This window comes from Bombina bombina, chromosome 3 (assembly GCF_027579735.1).
Source record: "Bombina bombina isolate aBomBom1 chromosome 3, aBomBom1.pri, whole genome shotgun sequence".
NCBI classification, from domain to species: domain Eukaryota; kingdom Metazoa; phylum Chordata; class Amphibia; order Anura; family Bombinatoridae; genus Bombina; species Bombina bombina.
Window position 1 is genome coordinate 923,879,963 of NC_069501.1, and position 23,303 is coordinate 923,903,265.

The 23,303-nt window shown below is 40.2% G+C and overlaps 1 protein-coding gene across 2 annotated transcripts in view; it reads left to right on the top strand.

Moving 5' to 3' along the window:
* The window catches only part of DIAPH3 (diaphanous related formin 3), a 1,718,568-nt gene that overhangs the window by 840,735 nt on the left and 854,530 nt on the right, over positions 1-23,303 (top strand). For both annotated transcript variants that reach the window (XM_053707945.1, XM_053707946.1), the window contains exon 10: positions 20,333-20,443. In XM_053707945.1, coding sequence (XP_053563920.1) covers positions 20,333-20,443 — 111 coding nt within the window. The remainder of the gene's footprint in view (positions 1-20,332; positions 20,444-23,303) is intronic.

Here is a 23,303-nt window from a genome sequence, read left to right on the forward strand (position 1 = left end):
TGGTGTTGACTGTCCCTTTAATATAAAGTTTTAAATATATGTATTTTACTTAGATTTGCCATGAGTCAGGTCTATGTGTATTTCTCTTTACAGTCTAAACAGTTTCAGGATAGGATTCATGCTTGGGAAATTTATTTAATTTTTTTCTTAAATGGGGTTCATTCTTTTTCTAATTTGACTTTCATTTTTCCGCGGGCAAATCTAGGCTCGCAAGGGTGCAAAAGGCTGTTTTTTATTGCCTCATTCTTGGCGCAACATTTTTTTTCACAAAGTTGTGCCTTTGATGGAGCAAATTTTGTCATTTCCTGCGTCTTTGTTGACACTAGTTGTTTTGGTGCCAAATCGCATTTGCCATGACGTGAGATGTGTCATTTCCTGGTGTTATTTTACCCCTCTCCCTCTATTGCTCGCTGTTTTTCATGAACTTTGAAAGCTATTATGCCTGCTTTTGTTTTTCTCTATTGAAACTGTTACATTGTGGAAATTTAATGTTTTTCCTAATGTTATTTTTCTTTTTCTGTTACATTTTGTGAGATGTCTTAATCTGATCCTGACTCTGATGTTACAGTAGAAACTATGATGCCCTGGAACACAATTCTACAAAGCTAAGTGTGTTCTTTTCATTTTTTAAGCTGCTGTTGTTTCTTCAGCTCAATTATGTGGCATTTATTTATCATGTTTTATGCTAGCATTGTTTCTACATGTACAATAACATTTACTGTTTTTTACATATTCAGTTCATGTACTTGATTTCATCTGCAAACATCACATGTTGTTGCTTATATCATAAAAGGTTATGACTGCTATTATGCCTTTAAGTAAACTTACAAGGGCTTTTCAAAATTGTTATGCTTTAATTCATTTTGTTCTGACCGGCAGCATATTTAAGTTTATTCTACTGATTAAGATTTCTTTGTCTCAAAGGAATCCTGTATCAGACAGTTTGTTAAAAAATCTCCTTATTTTTCATTTGAACATTTTTTGTTCTTTGTTAAGGAAATTGTTCTGTTTATAGCTTTTAGGAGTCTAGTCCTCCTATTAACTATTTTCAAATCAGGATTTTAACATTTTTGCTTTTGAGGTTTTTAACTATTCAATATACTATCTGTATTATATTCTAGAGAATGGTTATCCTGATTCCCTCTTGGGACTGTACTACTATTTCTATGGACATTGGTTCTTGTTTTCAGGATACTTTAGAATTGGAATATAACCTTAGTAGAGCATATTCATGTACTGTTTATATTTTTAGCTCAGCTTTATCTGTGGCTGACATTACTGTTCTCTCATCCTTTGTTGAACAGTTAGCATAAGCAGTTTCAGATTCTTAAGTATATAACTCTGTTTATTTACTTTAGATTTATTCATTTAATTATGTTTACTATATCTATTAGGATTTCAAATATTTAATTTTTTCTCTCTTGTTAGGATAATAATTTGTTTGATTTCTATTATCTCCACTATTTCTGGAGGTTTAGAGTTTTTTTCTGCCCTACTTTTAGTCCGGTGATGTAGATCAGTTGGTGAATGTCCTGACTACAAACGCTTGTTCTAGATCCAAGGGTCATAGATTCATTTCCCGGCAGGGTTAATCCAGCTCTTTGGCCTTTGAGGTCAATTTATTGTGTACCATTTATTTGGGTAATAATAACTACTGTTTTTATCAGCTGCTAATTTGGTTAACTCAGAGTGTAAGCACTGAAGAAGCATTTTTTATGTATCCTTCTGGGAGAAAAACGCTTTATAATTACTAGTAATTAGACTGCATGAAGGTGCAGTTCTCAAACCAGTCCTTCTGGTGGGGGGCAGATTAAATTGTTTTTGGATGAACTCAGTCCAAATTCTATATTATTCTTAGGGTTTGAATAGATTTTTAAAATGAGACCTCCTATGGGAAGAATCTTTCTTTCTCAGTACACTCTGTGAATTTTTTCCAGGAGTGATTATGCCAGTTCTTTTTGCAGGAACAGGATTCGGGTTTCTATTCAATTCTATTCTTTGCTCCTAAGAAGAAAAGTTTATTCAGTCCATTCTTGGATCTGAAGACTTTAATATTGTTTTGTTAGCGTCTCAACTTTTAAGTTGGCGATTATAAGGACTATTATGCCTTTTTGTTAAGGTCATTTCATGTCAACTACATTTATATATCTTATTTCATTCAGACCACTTGTGAATTCTGAGTTTTTCTGCTTTATGAATCTTTTCAAAGGTTCTTGGTGCCCTTCTTTCTGTCTTCAGTCAGTAGGGTATTGTAGTGCTTCCTTATTGGTATCTTGGTATTAGCTTACACTTTTCTTTTATTAAAGCCGGACAGAAAGCCCAGCATGCTAATGCACTGTGGCTGAGCTCTGTAGCAACCTGAGGGTTGCAGGTTAAAATCCTGGTGATGTCCATTCAGCCTTTCATCCTTCCGAGGTCGATTTAATTACAGCGTCTTGAGTCCCTTACAGGTGATTAGACGCGCTTTACAAGTACCCAATACATACATATGAAAGAGCAGTATTCAAATATATGGACTTTTATTTTTGTGGAATCCCTCATGAATCAACTAAGTTTTGTTTTTTCAAGACATGGTTAGAGGATTTAATTTACCTAAGAGTTTTGTGATTCCTCAGACAAGGGTCACTTCTTTTTGGGTTTCTAGATGGATTCTGTGTTCATGTCTTTTCTTTATCGGATAAACGTCAATTTGGAGGTATGGAAATGGATTAGTGTTAAGTCATAGTAGTTTCTCTGTATTATCAGGTTTGGAAAACCTATATTTTATATTGTTCTTCTCATAAATTATCTTGGCATTCTTTTAGAATTCCTTGGATTTTACAGTTTTTCAGTATGGTTTAGATAAGTTTGTCTGCACATTTTTTGAAGGAACCAATCTCTTTTCATTGTTTTATTTTTTAGAAAGCTTGTTTTAACTTCCTGATATTCACTGTTTTGTTCAGGCGTTGGTTGGTTTAAAGCCTGTTCATTTATTCATTTCTCCTTTTTGGAGTCTTATTTTTTTTAAATATTTTACAGGCTCTTTTCTTTTGAGCCTATATTTTCTTTGAGGTTATCTACTTTCTTGGAAAGTGTTGTTTCTTTTGACTATCTTCTGCTACAAGAGTTTCTGATTTGTCAGCTCTCTCTTGTGTGTCTCCTTATCTGTTTTTTTTGTTTTGTTTTTTTTTTCATCTAGATACATTGTTTTGTGGTCTTCTTTTTTCCTAAGGTGGTAAATTTGAACAACATTAGTAGAGAAATTGTTGTTTCTTTTTTAAGACACAATGAGTCCACGGATCATCTTAATTACTAATGGGATCTTCACCACCTGGTCAGCAGGAGGAGGCAAAGAGCACCACAGTAGAGCTGTTAAATAGCTCCTCCCATCCCTCCCACTCCAATCATTGTCTTTGCCTACGTTAGTGATACAAAGAGGTAAAGTGAGGTGTTAGTATAGATTCTTCAATCAAGAGTTTATTATTTTTAAAGTAGTGCCAGAGAGTGCTGCTTTGTTCTAGGGTGTAGCCATAGTCCATATCAGTCTCTTCAGTAGAGCTTTTGGTGGCTTTAGAGCAATGGGAACTTGTGGGACATAATTCTCACTGCGCCTCCCATACATTTATGCTGCCCTACCCCTGATAGCCTAAGCAAGATTACTCAAGAATTATCTTTCTCCACAGGGCTATGGGAGAGAGAGGACCTGCTGAGCTGCCCTGCTGTCGGGCAGAACACAAAAGTAAGTGCTGACTTTTTATTCTGGGTCTTGGGTAAGATCTCAGAAGAAGTGGAACACTTTAATTTATGGGACATAGAGACTTCTTTTTTTGTAGAGGAGGACAATTTAGACAGCATCTTATTAGCAGGCACTGGGGCTGAGGAGAGATTAGGATTTTTTCTCTATGAGCTTGTTTCTCTGTACAAGAAATGAGAAAACTCTTATTATGAGGTGAATGCTTATAGATGGGCTAAGTTGCTGGCTAGCAAGGGACAGTCGCACTTAAGCTGCAGATTTTCAGTATGTTTTACTGTCGGCAATAGATCCTTTTTCCTTGATAATGCCGACCGGAATTTTGCCTTGTTAACGCCCACGATAGGCGGAGCTTCGAGTGGCGCCGATTTGACGTTCAGCCTGTTTATTTTGCTCGGCAATAGATCCATTTCTATAATAATGGGGATTTCGCCTGGATAACGCCCACGATGGGCGGAGTTTCGAGTGGCGCCAATTTGGCGTGCACACTATGCTTTTACTCTTTTTTTTTTTTTTGGCAACATGTACTTCCTTCTAGTTCGGAAGGTTATGGGCAGTGCTTATTGAGCTGCGTGAAATCCGGACAGCATACTATGCTGTATCTGGGTTTTTGGGTCTGCAGAAATAAAATGCTTTTGTAGACACAGTAGCATATTTTATTTTTTCAACTGTTGAATAAGAAATTACATCTGTTTATGTGTCCATTTGAGTACCGTTAGACTTCCTCTACATACATAAATAAATGTGACATTTTAACATTTAAAGATACAGTGACATCTCTTATGTGTTGAATGTTTATTAAGAGATTACAGCTGTTTATGGGTACATTTGAGTACCGTTAACCTTTCCTCTACATGCAGAAACTAATTCCTTTTATATGGGTGTTTCCCTTCAGGTTATCAATTTGGGAGCCATGATTTCAAGTTTCTCTTTTCCAGCTCTCAGAGCCTTATGGTTAAAACCTTGGTCTGCGATTTCAAGGGAATTTCTTCCTTTTACTGTCTCCAATTAGGGACAGACTAAGCCTACATGGAGATACAATCCATAGAGCCTGCTGTTGAATTAAGGACAGCATGACGGGCATGCCCCGATCCAGGACCAGATCTTGTAGGGGGCAGTCTTTCCTTCTTCGCTCAGACTTAGGTTGAGATATTCTGGATCTCTAAGTATTGATGAATTTCAGATATCAGAGGTCTAAACAAACTTCTCAGGGTACCGTCCTTCAAGATGGAAACTATTTGTTCCATTTTTCCTAGAGGGTTAAGTTATAACAGTGGATGTAAGAAAGTGTACCTACATGGTCCCATCCACTGGGATCATCCAAGGTTCCTAAGGTTTGTCTTTCTGGTCAAACAGTTCCAGTTCGTGACTTTTCCTTTTGGTCTTGCAACAGTTTCCAGAAATTTGACAAAAGTTCTCTGATCTCTTTGGGTGGTGCATCAATTTTGAGGAATTGCAGTGACACCTTATCTGGACGACATCCTAGTCCAGACGCCATCTTTTCAACTAGATTCCACACAGAAATGTCGTTTTACTTCCTGCGATCTCACGGTGGGAAGATAAATTGGGATAAGAGTTCCTTAGTCCCAAATACAAGGGTAACTTTCTTGGGAACCATAATAGATTCCCTATCTATGAAGATTTTTCTGACAGACGTCAGGAAATCATAGGTTTTTGATACTTGTCTAGCTCTTCAGTCCACTCCTCGGCCGTCAGTGGCTTAGACGTGGAGGTAATCGGGCTGATGGTAGTGGCAATGGATATTATCCCGTTTGCTCGGTTCCGTCTCTGACTTCTGCAGTTAAATATGCTCAGGTAATGGAACAGAGATTATGTGGATTTGTCTCCTCGAATACTTTTGGAGCAGGAGACAAGGGATTCTCCACAATGATGGTTGTCTCTGGATCATCTTTTCCAGGGATCCTGCTTTCGCAGTCCATCGTGGGTGATTGTGACAACAGACGCCAGCCTCCTAGGGTTCCCTAATAGGCTCAGGGAATGTGGACTCAGTCAGAGTCTGTTCTTCCTATAAACATCCTGGAGCTGAGAGCGATCTTCAATACTCTTCTTGTCTGGCCTCAGTTGGCTTCGGTTCAGCTTATCAGGTTCCAGTTAGACAGCATAACTTCAGTGGCTTACATCAATCATCAGGGAGGAACGAGGAGTTCCTTAGCGATGACAGAGGTAACCAAGTTAATTCAGTGGGCGAAGGCCCATTCTTGTTGTCTGTCGAGGATCCACATCCCAGGGGTGGACAACTGGGAGGCAGATTTTCTGAACAGACAGACTTTTCACCTGGAAGAGTGGGAACTCCATCCGAAAGGGTTTTCCAGCCTGATTCTCAGGTGGGGTCAGCCGGTATTAGATCTCTTGGCATCTTGACAGATTGCCAAGCTCCCGAAATTCGGGTTGAGGTCCAGAGACTCCCAGGCGGAACTGATAGATGCTGTGGCGGTTCCTTGGCCCTTCAGTCTAACATACCAAATTCCTCCATTTGCGCTCCTCCTTCGAGTCATTGCTCGGATCAAGCAGGAGAGGACATCAGTGATCATCTTTGCTTCTGCTTGGATCGCGTGATTTGGTATGCGGATCTGGTGGGTATGTCATTTCTGCCACTGTGGAGACTTCCGTTGTAGAAGGACCTTCTAATTCAAGGGTTCTTCTGTCGCCCAACTCTAGTTTCTCTGAGGCTGATTACTTGCAGATTGAATGCTTAATTTTGTTTAAGTGGGGGTTTTTCGGTCTAGGTCATAGTGACCATGCTTCAGGCTAGCAAGCCTGTAACTAAAACGATTTTCCATATGATATGGCGTAAATATCTCTTTGGTGTGAATCCAAGGGCTACTCATGGAGTAGAGTTGGGATTCCTAGAATTTTGTCTTTTCTCCAAGAATATTTGGAGAAAGGCTTATTGACTAGTTCCTTACAGGGTCAATCTCGGCATCATCTGTTTTGTTACACAAATGTCTGGCGGAGGTTCCGGATGTACAATCATTTTGTCAGGCCTTGGTCAGGATCAGGCCTGTGTTCAAACCAGTTACTCCTCCATTTAGTCTGAATTTAGTTCTTAAACTTCTTCTAGGGGCTCCGTTTGAGCCTATGCATTCTTCGATATCAGGTTGTTATCTTGGAAAGTTTTATTCTTGTTGCTATTTCCTCTGCTGTAGAGTGTCAGAGCTCTCGGCATTGCAGTATGAGTCTTCTTACCTTATTTTACATTCAGATAAGGTAGTTTTATGTACTACATTAGGATTTCTGCCTAAGGCTGTTTCTGATCGGAACATTAAGCAGGAGATTGTTGTTCCTTCCTTGAGTCCTAATCCACCTTCTCAGAAGGAACGACTCTGTACCATTTGGACGTGGTCCGTGCTTTAAAGTTTTTCTCCTGCAGGCGACTAAGGATTTTCGTCAGTCTTTTCTTTGTTTGTGTTTTTTTCAGGAAAACATAAGGGACAGAAGGCTACGGCTACTTCTCTTTCTTTTTGACTGAAGAGTATCATTCTCCAGAGAGAGTTACGGCTCATTCCACGAGGGCTGTTGCTTCCTCATGGGCATTCACGAATGAAGCTTCTGTGGTATAGATTTGCAAGGCTGCAACTTGGTCCTCTCTTCACACTTTTTCAAAGTTCTTCAGATTTGATACTTTTATTTCGGGTGATGCTGCTTTTGGGAAGAAGGTTCTTCAAGCAGTGGTGCCTTCCGTTTAGGTTACCTATCTTGTCCCTCCCGTATTATCTGTGTACTCTAGCTTGGGTATTGAATCCCATTAGTAATTAAGATGATCCGTGGACTCATTGTGTCTTAAAAAGAAAAGAAAATTTATGCTTACCTCATAAAAAAAATTTTTGGACACAATGAGTCCACGGCCCGCCCTGTTCTTTTAGATAGGTTGTGGGTTATTGTAAACTCCAGACACCTCTGCACCGTGGCTTTTCCTTTTTCTTCCTAACTTCGGTCGAATGACTGGAGTGGGAGGGAAGGGAAGAGCTATTTAACAGCTCTGCTGTGGTGCTCTTTGCCTCCTCCTGCTGACGAGGAGGTGAATATCCCATTAGTAATTAAGTTGATCCGTGCACTCATCGTGTCAAAAAAGAAATAAATTTATCAGATAAGCATAAATTTTCTTTTCTTCTTTGTGTCCTAATTGTAAAGAATTCTTTGAGAGTTCTTTACATCCTTTGGATGTGGTAAGAGCTTTATAATAGCCATTATGAGGTTACTAGGATTTCAGAAGACTTCTAGTCTATTTGCTATTTTTCTGTTTCCAGAAAAAGTTCGGAAGCCTCTGCCATTTCTTTGGCATCCCGATTAAAGCTTTTGTTTTTCAAGACTTATTTTGAGGCAGGGCAGGCTCCACCTCAGAGGTTTACAGCTCATTCTACTATGTTCAGTCACCATTTTTAGGATTTTTTTCAGAATGAAGCTTAGGTTGATCAAATTTGCAAAACAGTAAATCGGTCTTCTTTGCATACTTTTATTGTTTTTACCATTTTGTTGTATTTGATTCTTCTGAAGCAGTCTTTGACAGAAAAAGTTCTTCAGGCAGCTGTTTCAATTTGATTTTACTGCTTTTGATTTGTTTTTTTTTTCAGAAAAACTTAATTATTGTATGGATTTAATTTCTCAATGGAAATGGATGTTATTTTATCCCTCCCTCTCTAGTGACTCTTCTGTGGACTTCCACATCTTGGATATTTCTATCCCATACGTCACTAGCTCATAGACTCTTGCCAATTATATGAAAGAAAACATAATTTATGTAAGAACTTACCTGATAAATTTCTTTCATATTGGCTAAAGTCCATGAGGTCCACCCTTTTTATGGTGGTTATGATTTTTGTATAAAACAACATTATTTTTTGAGTTCCTCTTTTTGTATGCTTTTTTACTCCTTATTTTATCACCCCACTACTTGGCTATTCGTTATACTGAATTGTAAGTGTGATGAGGGGTATATTTATTGGCATTTTGAGGTTTGGAAAACTTTGCCCCCTCCTGGTAGGAATGTATATCCCATACGTCACTAGCTCATGGACTCTTGCCAATATAAATTAAATTAATTTATCAGGTAAGTTCTTACATAAATTATGTCTTTTTGGGGTACTTTTCCCTGCAAGCAAGCATTTGGGTCTAGTTTTGTCCATGTCAATCTCTTGAGTAAGGGTATTGGTGGCTTTTAAGCAGTTAGAAAGTAGTGAGGTGGTCCTTGCTCAGTTTTTCAAATGTACATTGCCGCCCTTGGTATAGAAGTTGGTTACTCTGTTCTTTCTTTTACTACAGGTCTCTGTAAGGAGTATGTGTCCTTTCACACCTTGTAAGCTGTCTTCCTGCCAGGCAGCTGGAAAGCGGGTAAGTGCTTTGTCTTCTAGGTCTTGGAGACTTGCACTTCAGAGGATATTACTGCAATTATTAATTGGGGAACATGTATCCTTTATTGGGGATTTACCTTGGCAGGGTGCAGGCACTCATTATGTGATAAGAGACTTAGGGGTTAATCTTCCTTAAATGTGTGAGGAGGATATACCTTAACATATTTTTTATTATGTGGCTCATTGTTATTGAGGCTCTTATTGGGACTTACAGTGAGGGATAGAAGTTTGATTTATATGCAAAATCGGCTGTATTAAGAGTGTTTATTATAGACACTGAAATGCTTGCTGGCATTTTTACTCTCCGGTTTTTCAAAATTGTCTGTATTAAGAAACGCACGCTTTTGTTGTGTTGTGCAGTTTCTTTTCGGCCGATCACGTGACTCGCTGCATTTCCGTTTATAGTCTGAGTGGAGTGGCGGTTTTTGTCTCAGCCTCTCTAGATATAGTCAGGAAGCCCTTTGCTGCGATCTGCAGTATTTTTCTTTGATGCAATATCATATTTGTCAGGTAGGGCACCTCAAACTGTCTGAGGTGTAGAAGTCCTTTATTTAAGGGTTTTATTCTGAAGTACAAATTTAATTTTTAAAGTGACAGTGTAATTTATTTGTCATTCCAAATTTTTTTGGGAATCATGTCTTCTATGGATATGGAGCAGGAGTCTGTTCTTATGGATAAATGTTTGTGTCTAAGTCCATTTTTTTTTTTTTTTACATATGCAATTTTGTTCCTCATGTTTAGAAAAGACATTGAAATGTAAAGATATTTTTTTTTTTAGCCTAATTTCTCTCAGGATGATGCTGTTCAGGCAATGCCAAAGCTTTCTCCTCAAATGCCCCAAGCCTCAATGGCGTTACATACAGTGCCCTGCAGTTCCTCTCAGCCTCCTGAAGGAGTTTATTTGCCATCAGATTTTGCTGCTCGGATATCTTCTGCAGTATCTGCGGCATTATCTGCTTTTCCTATGTTGGGAAAAAGCAAGAGGAAATCTAAACATTTGTCAGGTGGTAAGGTGTCTGTTTCTTCTGCTGCCATGAAGGTTAACCTCCCTCATAAGTCTGATTAGGAGGTTACCTCGATAGCCTCTGAGGTTGAAATCTCATATTCTTATAGTATAATTCCTTTGTCTGAACACCTGCTTACTGCTAAAGGAGGTTCTGGCTACTTTGGATGACTGCCGCTACTGGAGCTGTCAATCCTAAGAAATCTAGTAAACTTAACAAATACTATGATGTTCCTTCCGCTGTGGAAGTATTTCCTGTTCCAGACCGTGTGTCGGAAATCATTGCACAGGAATTGGATAAACCTGGGATACCTTTCTCCCCGTCTCCCGTTTTCAAAAAATGTTTCCTGTTGCTGACTCTATTCAAGACTCATGGTGTACAGTACCTAAACTAGAAGGGGCTATTTCTACTCTGGCTAAGAGCACCACAATTGAGGATATCTTAAGGAACCCATGGACAAAAAGCTGGAGGCCTATTTAAAGAAGATGTATGTTCATCAGGGTCTACAATGGCAACCTGCAGTTTGTATTGCCACAGTAGCAAGTGCAGCATCATATTGGGGTGATGCCTTGTCCGAACTGATTTTAGAGGACACTCTGTTGGAGGAGATCCAAGATAGGATTAAGGCTCTCAAGCTGGCCAATTTCTCTATCTCTGATGCTAACATGCAAGTCATTTTACTGGCTGCCAAGATATCTGGCTTCACTGTCCTAGCCCGCCGTGCTCTGTGGCTTAAATCATGGTCAGCTGATGTAACCTTTAAGTCCAAGCTTTTATCTCTACCTTACAAGGGTAAGAAATGTAGCAGAAGTGGGGAAGTTGCTGGTGGGTGGATAATCACAGATGATGCCACACATATACATATGAATAAAAAGCAACAGTCTCATGTAGCACATATGTAATGATGCTCATACAACAGAGCAAGAGATAACCACCCCGTAGAGATTCCCCTAACTCTCCTGGGGTGCAATGGGAATATGCAGCTTCACAAACTTGTGCCCTGAAGGCATATTAGAATGTAACTCCCCAGGACACAGTGTACAACAAGGCACATACCTGCCGATCCTTCTGGACTCTAAGGCATTCACCCGAAGTGGCAACTCTGAAGTATGCTCTTCCTCCGTAGATCCAATGCCATACAATCGTGCTATGCGGTCCAGGTAGTGTCTTTGAGACTGCCCCCAACGGCGGCACAGCTGGTTTCCTTTCCTCCTGCATCCGACCATTACAGTGTGATCTCCCTGTGGTCACGCATATATCTACAGCCTGTGCTCACTCGGAGGCCATAATAATGCAACATGAAAGAAATAGAGCACAGTCTGGTGTTATGCAAGTGAACACATTTATTTACACAGTGGCGCCGTAGCACTGAATGAGTGAATAATAACACATAAAGTGGAGGGGATTGACTCCCCGGGGTTAAATACAGAAATAATGTCTCACAAGCTGGAAAATGACAGGTAAAGAGTAAGGCTATAAGCTGAAACCTGAGTTAAGTGTGCAACGTGCTAGTTAAAAGTATCAGCTCTGTTTTCCATGGGGTAACGGGTTCGCACCCCCTTCTTTGTATTATCCAATGGGACTATTCAGAAACCCTGAGCTCATTAAGGAGTAAACATTGAGTACAATTGCCCTGTGGATCGATAGCTAGCAACTCACAACCGGCTAAATCACCCATTGTATAAAAATTGCAAATACAGTTTACCTGCAACGACCCACAGTCAATATCCGGACCGGGTTCCACTATATGCGTTCACCCACACACTGCACATATTGTGTTAATCAACAATACGGTCACAGGAAGCACTCCTGCTTTATTAACTGTATATTAGTGCTGTGTTCAGTGAGCACAGCATAGACAAGAACAAAATCACCTGATACCTATTTTTTATTTCAAACCTACTCTACCTCCCAACATTATCGCTCCTAACATACTTATGCGAAACCACCATATTCTCTATTGCCCAAATTAGTGGGCAAGGCTATAGGGCAGGGAAAAGAAACCCCCCAACAGCCAAATGGGTGTGGGTAGATTTATTGCCAACACAGTCACCATAACAACCAGTAAATGGACTGAAAGTATTAATAAACAAGCTGATCAGCCATAATTAAAGAACCGTGCCGATCAAAGTAGAGGTAGTATTGGCAAAGGGTTTAGTTACCCAGGGTATACATAGATTACTTTGTATTGAAAAGATGAAAATTAGCAGATTATGGAATGAAATAATAAATATATATATGTTACACCCAATTAAATTAATGAATAGACAAATAAATAGATAGAGACCCAACCCCTCAGGGTGAAGACGGACAGCACCTGATATAGCAAATAACATTCATATAACAGGTGAACTCTACATCTGTGGGGCAAGTAAGGTCTCACCAAAAATTGACGAGATCGAACTCTGAGTTGAGGCCTGGTCCTCAACTTGACGATCCAGTAGGCCTCCCTCTCCCCCAGCTTGGGAATCCTATCTCCCCCCCCCCCCCCCGAGTGGTGGGATCCTCTCTATGATGGTCCATGTAAATGATGCTATACTTTTCAGGTGTGTGCCAGAGAAATGGTTCACCAAGGGAGTAGTAAGTACACCTGCCCTTATGTCTGCTAGGTGCTCTTTGATACGGGTTCTTGCCTCCCTAGTCGTTAGACCTACGTATTGAAGGGAACAATCCTTACAGGTAATCACATATATAACATACGTCGACCTGCAGTTAAGGCAAGAGTCTATCTTGAATGTCTGACCTGTAATCATTGAGCTGAAAGTTTCTCCTATGGCAAGCCTTTCACAGGCCACACAGGTACGGTGATGGTACTCAGTCATAAAAGTCACTTTATCACTGTGACCTTCCAAGGACTTACGTTTGTCTGTCCTACCCTTAGAGGGTCCCTAGAGACTGTCTCTAGAAATACCTCTCACAGTATGTCTGGCCTTGGATATCACTGAACTACTATACCCTCTGTCCCGTAGTCTTCTGGTGAGATCGTCCGCTTGTTTTTCATAGACCTTTGGCTACACCCTTAAACACCCCTTGGAGATGGCAACTATCCGCATGCAATAGTGAATTCCCTGAAATGGGCTTGCGATAAGTTTCTGTTGTAATACTTTGGCCAGGAATGCCCCTCAGTGTTACATCAAGGAAATTGATAGTAGTGTGTTGTATTTCATTGGTGAAGTTAATACCCAATAAGTTATCATCAAGTCTAACTATGAAGGCAAGATAGTGTTTGTATTTAAAGATACTACACTCAGTGTACTCTTAAGCTAAACCCAATATATATGATTAGACCTCCTGACTAATCACAAGAGAAATGGTGAAAAAGGTGTTTTGGGGTTAGCGCTAAAATAAAGCTTAAAAGAGCAATGAAGAGAGATAATTTCTCTTATTTTAAGAGCAATATCTTAAATGTTAGTATCTAACATAATAATATACATATAGAACTGTGACTGATAATAATAATTTTAATTAAAATAGATTGTCAAGAAAATCAAATTTACAGATTAATAAAGTTGGATGCCGGCATCATATACATAAAAATAGTTAAAAACAATTCATAAAGGATGACAGACTTTTGTTACATATTTGATACAATAATCTCTAAGGAGAAAAAAAGCAATATTCACCATGTATTTAGGTAATATGAGCGTGAATGTAATTACCTTATATACAGATTACTTAAGTATATTCACTGCTGTAATGGACCGAGACTCTCAGTGTTGATTTTTCATGTCTCCTATTTCAGAGACAGTCTCTGTTTGTCGGCAGTTTTTTATGGTTAATGATTTAGAGTTCCGATCATAACTTTCTCTGCGATTAGATGCCCTTGTCCCGAATTTGTATGTATTCTCCTATACCAGTTCTGTGGATTTTGATAGTTCAAAATGCGTATTGGATACGCTAGATAGTGTCAGCGTGGATGTAAAATCCTTGTATTCTGTGTGTAGATCCGCCGTTATGATAGACCACCTCAGAGTGGTTCCGGAGCAAGGTTGGAGCAGGGTGGATTGTTTGCCGAGTAACCGCTGTCTTGTATTCACAGCATTAGGATACATGAAGGAAAGTGATCAGATCATGGGTTAGGAATTACACTTATAGAACTGCACATGTTTATGATTAGTTCAAAGTACCCAACCTACTGCACTATATCCGACTTGTTCGATATATCCAAATGTAGCAATGTTTCCAAAGAGTGAGCAAAATTCTACGCGTTTCAGCCGCTTGGGCCTTTATCAAGATCTAACTATGAAGGCATGCAATTCAGTCTCAGTACCACCCCAAATGAAGAGGAGATCATCTATAAAACGACCATACCAAATTATTTTGCCCCCATCGCTGTCCCACGCCTCTGGAGAAAGAAATCCCCCCCCCCCCCCCGAATTCGAAATAATTATGACTAAGGAAACCAGTCACCTCTACCACAAAATCCACAAACTTGGAATTTCTTACATACTGTCTTTCCAAAAAGAAGCAAATTGCCTGTAGGCCTCTGTCGTGTGGTATGGAAGTGTATAGTGACTTAACGTCATCCGTAAGCCATATTTAATGGTGCTGCCAGACCACACGAGAGAGGAGCTTCAACACATGTTTAGTATCAGACAAGTAGCTCCAAACTGATCCCACCAAGGGCTGTACTATTTTCTCATTGTTTGCAAGACTCTCCAGTGCTCTCTTCTGATTGTTGGTTATATTACAGTGTAGACCCCTTTCACATAGCGGGTCCCGGTCTGGATATTGACTGTGGGTCGTTGCAGGTAAACTGCATTTGCAATTTTTATACACTGGGTTATTTAGCCAGTTGTGAGTTGCTAGCTATTGATCCATAGGGAAATTTTACTCGATGTTTATTCCTTAATGAGCTCAGGGTTTCTGAATAGTCCCATTGGATAATATAAAGAAGGGTGTGTGAACCCGCTACCCAATGGAAAACAGAGCTGATACTTTTAACTAGCACATTGCACACTTTTAACTCGGGTAAAGAGTAAGGCTATAAGCTGAAACATGTCTACCTGTCATTTTTCAGCTCGTGAGACATTATTTCTGTATTTAACCCCGGGGAGTCCATCCCCTCCACTTTATGTGTTATTATTCACTCATTTAGCGCTACGGCGCCACTGTGTAAATAAATTAGTTCACTTGCATAACACCAGACTGTGCTCCTCTATTTCTTTCATGTTACAAGGGTAAGACCCTACTCTGTCCTGGTCTGGCGGAGATCATTTCTGAAATTACGGGTGTAAAAGGGTCCTTTCTACCACAAGACAAAAATAATAGATCTAAAGGATGTCAAAGTAATTTTCGTTCCTTTCGTAACTTCAAAGGTCAAAAGTCTTACTCTCTCTCATCCAAGCAGGAGCAGTCCAAGTCTTCTTGGAAACCCAATCAGTCTTGGAGAAGGGAAAGCAATCAAAGAAACCCTCTGCTGAGACTAAATCAGCATGGAGGATCCGCCTCCGGTACAGGATTGTTTTGTCTGGCGTGGATACGAGATGTCCCTGATCCTTTGGTTGTGGACATAGTATCTCAGAGGTACAAAATAGATTTCAAATCTCGTCCTCGCTATGACAGATTTCTCCTCTCCAGGTTATCTGTGGATCAGATAAAAAGAGAGCCATTCTTAAAGTGCGTTTAGGACCTTTCCTGCCTGGGAGTAATTGTCCCAGTAAGAGACCAAGGTCTATGATTTTATTTGAATCTGTTTGTGGTTCCCAAAAAAGAGGGAACTTTTCGACCCATTTTAGACCTGAAGTGTCTCAACAAGTTTCTCAGGTTTCCGTCCATCAAAATGTAAACCATTTGTTCCATTCTCCCTTTGGTTCAAGAGGGTCAGTTCATGACGACCATAGACCTGAAGGAAGCATATCTTCATGTTCCCATCCACAGGGATAATCATCAGTTTCTGAGATTTGCTTTTCTAGACAAGCACTTTCAGTTTGTGGCTCTTCTGTTTGGCCTTGCCACACCTCCCAAAATCTTCTCAAAGATTCTGGGGGCTCTTTTGGCAGTTGTCAGGTCCCAGGGAATTGCGGTGTTTTTTTGGACAGTATATTGGTTCTGGTGACATTTTTTCAACAAGCAAACTCTCTTATACAGATATCTTCTTGTCTTTTCTACGATCCCACAGATGGAAAGTGCATGTGGAGAAGAGTTCCCTTGTACCAGCTACACGGGTGGTTTTCTTAGGGACCATCATAGATTCCCTATCTATGAAAAATTTTCTGACGGAGGTCAGAAGATCCAAGCTTCTCTCTACTTGCCTCTCTCTACAGTCTACTGTTCAGCCATCAGTGGCTCAATCTATGGATGTAATTAGTCTGATAGTAGCTTCCATGGACATCATTCCCTTTGCTTGATTCCATCTGAGAGCTCTGCAGTTATGCATGCTCAGTCAATGGAACAGAGACCATTCGGTTCTTTCTCAGAGGATAGACCTAGACCAGTGGACAAGGGACTTTCTCTTGTGGTGGATTTCTCAGGATCATCTGTCTCAGGACACATGCTTCCAGAGACACTCCTGGGTAATTGTGACCACGGATGCCAGCCTGCTAGGCTGGGGAGCAGTATGGGACTCGTTAAAGGCTCAGGGCCTATCGTCTTGGGAGGAGTCTTCTATCCTAATAAACACTTTGGAGTTGAGAGCGATCTTCAAAGCTGTCATGGCCTGGCCTCAGTTGTCCTTAGCCCGGTTTATCATGTTCCTGTCGGAGAACATCACCTCAGTAGCTTACATCAACCACCAGGGAGGAACTCTGAGTTCCTTGGCCATGAAGGAGGTGACTCACATTCTGCAGTGGAGGCAGATTTCCTGAGAAGACAAACCTTTTATCCCGGGGAGTGGGCTCTTCATCCGGTGGTGTTCTCCAGGTTAACCCTCAAGTGTGTGGGGGGGGGTGTACCGGAATTGGATCTGATGGCATCTAGTCAAAACGCCAAGCTTCCAAGGTAAGGTTCAAGGTCAAGAGATCCTCAGGCCGCTCTGATAGATGCTCTGGCGGTTCCATGGAATTTTCGTCTAACATACCTGTTTCATTGCGCGTATTAAACAGGAAAAGGCGTCTATAATTCTGATAGCTCATGCGTGGCCTCAAAGGATCTGCTTTGCAGACCTAGTGAAGATGTCATCTCTTCCTCCTAGAAGGTTACCTCTGAGGAAGGACCTTCTAAATCATTGTCCTTTCCTCCATCCAAATCTGGTTTCTCTGAAGCTGACGGTTTGGAGATTGAGCACTTAGTTCTGGCTAGGCGTGCATTTTCTAAGTCAGTCATTGATACTATGATTCAGGTTCACAAGCCTGTTACTCGGAAGATTTACCACATGGTATTGCGTAAATACCTATATTGGTGTGAATCTAAGGGCTACTCTTGGAGTAGGGTCAGTATTACTAGAATTTCGTCTTTTCTCTAGGATGGTCTGGGGAAAGAGTTGTCAGTCAGTTCTCTGAAGGGTCAGATTTCTGCATAATCTATTCTTTTACATAAGCGTCTGGCGGATGTGCCAGATGTTCGATATTTTTGTCAGGCCCTAGTTAGAATCAGGCCTGTGTTTAAAACTGTTACTCCTCCTTGGAGTCTTAATCTAGTTCTTTGAGTTTTGCAGCAGGCTCTGTTTGAGCCAATGCATTCCATATATATTAAGCTGTTATATTGGAAGGTTTTGTTTCTTATTGCTATTTCTTCTGCTTGGAGAGTTTCCGAACGCTTGTCTTTGCAGTGCGATTAGCCTTACTTTATTTTTCATGCCGATAAGGTGGTCCTTTGTACTAAATTGTTTTTTTTTTCCTAAGGTGGTTTCGGATAGAAATATTAATCAGGAAATTGTTGTTCCTTCTCTCTGTCCTAATCCTTCCTCTTATAAGGAATGTCTGTTGCACAACTTGGATATGGTGCGCACTCTAAAATTCGACCTACAGGCTACTGTGGATTTTTGCCAGTCTTCTGCCCTGTTATTTTGTTTCTCTGGAAAGCGTAAGGGTCAGACGGCTACTTCTCTTTCCCTCAGGTTGAGAAGTATGATTCGTTTTGCTTATGAGACTGCTGGACAGCAGCCTCCTGAGAGCTCATTCCAGTAGGGCTGTCTCCTCTTCTTAGGCTTTCAAAAATGAAGCTTCTGTGGAACAGATTTGCAGGGCTGCAACTTGGTCCTCTCTGAATACTTTTTCCAAATTCTACAAATTTGATACCTTTGCCTCGACTGAGGCCTCTTTTGGGAGAAAGGTTCTTCAAGTGGTGGTGCCTTCTGTTTAGGTCTGTCTGTCTTGTTCTCCCTCCCTATTCATTCCGTGTCCTCTAGCTTGGGTATTGGTTCCCACTAGTAATTGGAATGACGTTGTGGACTCTCCATGTCTTAGGAAAGAAAACAAAATTTATGCTTTCCTGATACATTTCTTTCTTTCCAGACATGGAGTGTCCACGACCCCACCCTTTAGATTAGACAGTAATATTTGGCTAAACCTCAGGCATCTCTATACATTTGTGTTATTTTCTTTTTCCATTTCCCTTTGGCTGAATGACTGGGGGTTATGGGTAAGGGAAGTGACACTTAACAGCTTTGCTGTGGCGCTCTTTGCCTCCTCCTGCTGGCCAGTTGTAAATATCCCACTAGTAATTGGAATGACGGTGTGGACTCTCCATGTCCGGAAAGAAATACATTTATCAGGTAAGCATCAAATTCTAACATCCCATTTAGGGCCAGATAACAAGTTGAACACTAATTAAAGCTCCCACTTGAGCCTTAACTGCACTAGAAGAAAGCTTTTGGTGCTTGTCGGATTGTGCTCGGATAATAAATTGAAAGTAAACTGTTCTTTCTGGCGAGCCTTCAGACTCACCAGAAACACCAAGTTACCGCTGCTCCATAACCTGTCCACAGGCTCTGAGGCGGCGGACAGCAATCAACCCGATCAGATCAATCTGCAGGGGCGACATTGCTCCAGCAGTTCACCAGAACTGCTGGTGCAATGCTGGATGCGGAGAACGTATGCTGTCCGCATTCAGCGATGTCAGTCGGACATGATCCGCAGACATTTGATAAATAGGCCCCAATATGTTTTCTGATGTTTTTGGTACTATATTTAATATATATATATATATATATATATATATATATACACATCTGCCCCTACCCCTGCCCCTGAGTGCTGCAGTGGATGTAGATCCACACTGCAGTATTAAAGAGCTCTGAGACGACTTCTGCACAGCCCGGGAATACAGGGATCACTGGTGGCGAACAGGAAAGGAACATTCAAGGAGGAAACAGCTAAAATCCGGGTCCGATTGATACCTCATACAAATTGAGGTTGAATCACGTGAGTGGTTTAAATTGCATCTTAGTATTTGAGCAACTGTGTCTGCAGGCTTCACTAGGGGTGCCTTTCTTGTGCGCTTCTTCACCTCTTCTTTTCCAGAAACCTACGAGAATCCGCTTGTTCAAGAGGATACTCCCAACTCCCAGACGAAGCAGCAAAGATTTACTGGCACAAGGGAACTGTTTATTTACAAGTCTATATAGACTATTTAATCTACAGCCTATTTACATATTTACAGGATAGCTGGACTTCACATGTGTCTTAGCGATACTATTGTGTATGTGTGTGTGTATATATATATATATATATATATATATATATATATATATATATACATACATACATGCACATTACCTATGTGAATAACTCATTACAGTGCTAGATTGATCATCATTGTGTAAGTTTCAGTGTATGACCAGAGAATTATTCTTTGATATTACTGTATTTGATTACTCACGTATGGTCACACCATCACTAATTTCTGATAACTTGGTTTATTACTGAATATCCGGGTACATTGTTGAAAGTGCAGCTACTATATTCCTAAGCGCAGATTGTCCCCTCTCTTTTTGTTTCTATATATATATATATATATATATATTTAAAAAGAACATATTCTGCTATGTGCAGATTATTAAAATGTGTAAGAGCTCTGAAGTTGCAGTAATTATTCTAGCGTAAATTGTGAATGCGCTCAAGCGATCAAGTTTGCTTTCAACTCGTAATACCAGCAGTAAGCCAGACAAGAGCAAACTCCTGCTATAAACCCCTTTTTGCTCTCCCACTCGTAATCTGGCCGTTAATATTATAAAACTAGAACTGCATAAACATTTAACTTTTTGAATTAATATATTATAAGCTTTGTTAACACTGAAATATGGAAAACTGCAAGCAAGAGTTTAATTCTCTCAATGTTATCTGTTTTAGGTTGCTTGTATGCAGCTTATCAATGCTCTTGTAACATCTCCTGATGATTTGGACTTCAGGCTTCACATCAGAAATGAATTTATGCGGTGTGGATTGAAAGACATGTTGCCAGTAAGTGCCCTATTGATACTGTTTTTGCTTTTATCTTTGTGTGTGTGTATGTATGTGTGTATATATATATATATATATATATATATATATATATATATATATATATATATATATATATATATATATGTGTGTTTACACAATAAATAACTAATAAGCCTAATTTGGAAATGTGATATCTTTGTATACAAGTGAATACAAAATGCAACACATTTTTATAGGTGACAGTTAAATATTTGCATCACATGTTATGTTTTCTTCATAAATGGAAAGAGTCCAAAGCTGCATTCATTACTTTCTTCTGTTAAGTGTAGTCAGTCCACGGGTCATCCATTACTTATGGGATATTAACTCCTCCCTAACAGGAAGTGCAAGAGGATCACCCAAGCAGAGCTGCTATATAGCTCCTCACCTCTACGTCATACCCAGTCATTCTCTTGCACCTAACTAATAGATATGACGTGTGAGAGGACTGTGGTTATTAAAATTAGTTTTTATTTCTTCAATCAAAAGTTTGTTATTTTAAACAGCACCAGAGTGTGTTGTTTTTTTCTCAGGCAGCATTAGAAGAAGAATCTACCTGAGTTGTGTATGATCTTAGCGGACTTAACTAAGATCCATTTGCTGTTCTCGGCCATTCTGAGGAGCGAGGTAACTTCAGAACAGGGGACAGCGGGCAGGGTTCACCTGCAAGGAGGTATGTTGCAGTATATTATTTTCTAAGGAATGGAATTGACTGAGAAAATACTGCTAATGCCGATGTAATGTAAGTACAGCCTTAAATGCAGTAGTAGTAACTGGTATCAGGCTGATATGTGTGTATGTTTGCACTGAAGTATTTCTGGGGAATGGCACTTCACTAAGAAAATACTGTATATATGTAACTTATAGCCTCTCTGCAGTGAAAGAGACTAGCAACAGGCTTTTTATTAACATCTCATATATTTATAGTTAAAACGTTTACTGGCATGTTAATCGTTTTTTCTCTGAGGTACTTGGTGAAATTTTTTTCATGGGCATTATTTTTCCACATGGCTGTCGTTTGAATAAAATCAGTTTACTGAGCTTCCCCACTGTTGTAGTATGAGTGGGAGGGGCCTATTTTGGCGCTTTTACTGCGCAGTAAAAATTCAGTCACAAGTCTTCCTGTTCTCCCTGCATGATCCAGGACGTCTCTACAGAGCTCAGGGGTCTCCAAAACTAGTTTTGAGGGAGGTAATCACTCACAGCAGACCTGTGAGACTGTGCTTTGACTGTGATAAAAACGTATATATTTTTGTTATCCGTTTTTTGGTATTAAGGGGTTAATCATCCATTTGCTAGTGGGTGCAATCCTTTGCTAAATTAATAAATTGAATGTGAAAATTTGGTTTCTATAACTAATCCGGTTCATGTTATTTCAACTGTGACAGTTTTTTGTGTGCTTCTTAAAGGCACAGTAACGTTTTTATATTGCTTGTAAATTTATTTGAAAAGTATTTTCCAAGCTTGCTAGTTTAATTGCTAGTGTGTTTAAACATGTCTGACACAGAGGAATCTCTTTGTGCAATATGTTCAAAGGCCAATGTGGAGCCCAATAGAAATTTGTGTACTAATTGCATTGATGCTACTTTAAGTAAAAGCCAATCTGTACATGTAAAGAAAATTTCACCAGACAACGAGGGGGAAGTTATGCCGACTAACTCTCCTCACGTGTCAGTACCTGCATCTCCCGCTCAGGAGGTGCGTGATATTGTGACGCCAAGTACATCAGGGCGGCCATTACAAATCACCTTGCAAGACATGGCTAATGTTATGACCGAAGTTTTATCTAAATTGCCAGAACTTAGGGGTAAACGCGACCACTCTGGAGTGAGAACAGAGTGCGCTGAAAATACTAGGGCCATGTCTGATACTGCGTCACAATTTGCAGAACATGAAGACGGAGAGCTTCATTCTGTGGGTGACGGATCTGATCCAAATAAACTGGATTCAGACATTTCAAATTTTAAATTTAAGCTTGAGAACCTCCGTGTGTTACTAGGGGAGGTATTAGCGGCTCTGAATGATTGTAACACGGTTGCAATCCCAGAGAAAATATGTAGGCTGGATAAATATTTTGCGGTACCGACGTGTACTGACGTTTTTCCTATACCTAAAAGGCTTTCAGAAATTGTTAACAAGGAGTGGGATAGACCCGGTGTGCCTTTCTCACCCCCTCCTATATTTAGAAAAATGTTTCCAATAGACGCCACCACACGGGACTTATGGCAGACGGTCCCTAAGGTGGAGGGAGCAGTTTCTACTCTAGCTAAGCGTACCACTATCCCGGTGGAGGATAGCTGTGCTTTTTCAGATCCAATGGATAAAAAGTTAGAGGGTTACCTTAAGAAAATGTTTGTTCAACAAGGTTTTATATTGCAACCCCTTGCATGCATTGCGCCTGTCACGGCTGCGGCGGCATTCTGGTTTGAGTCTCTGGAAGAGACCATTAGCTCAGCTACATTGGATGAGATTACAGACAAGCTTAGAGTCCTTAAGCTAGCTAATTCATTTATTTCTGATGCCGTAGTACATTTAACTAAACTTACGGCGAAGAACTCCGGATTCGCCATTCAGGCGCGCAGAGCGCTGTGGCTTAAATCCTGGTCAGCTGATGTGACTTCTAAATCTAAATTGCTTAACATACCTTTCAAGGGGCAGACCTTATACGGGCCCGGTTTGAAAGAAATTATCGCTGACATTACTGGAGGTAAGGGACATGCCCTGCCTCAAGACAGAGCCAAACCAAGGGCTAGACAGTCTAATTTTCGTGCCTTTCGCAACTTCAAGGCAGGAGCAGCATCAACTTCCTCCGCTCCAAAACAGGAAGGAACTGTTGCTC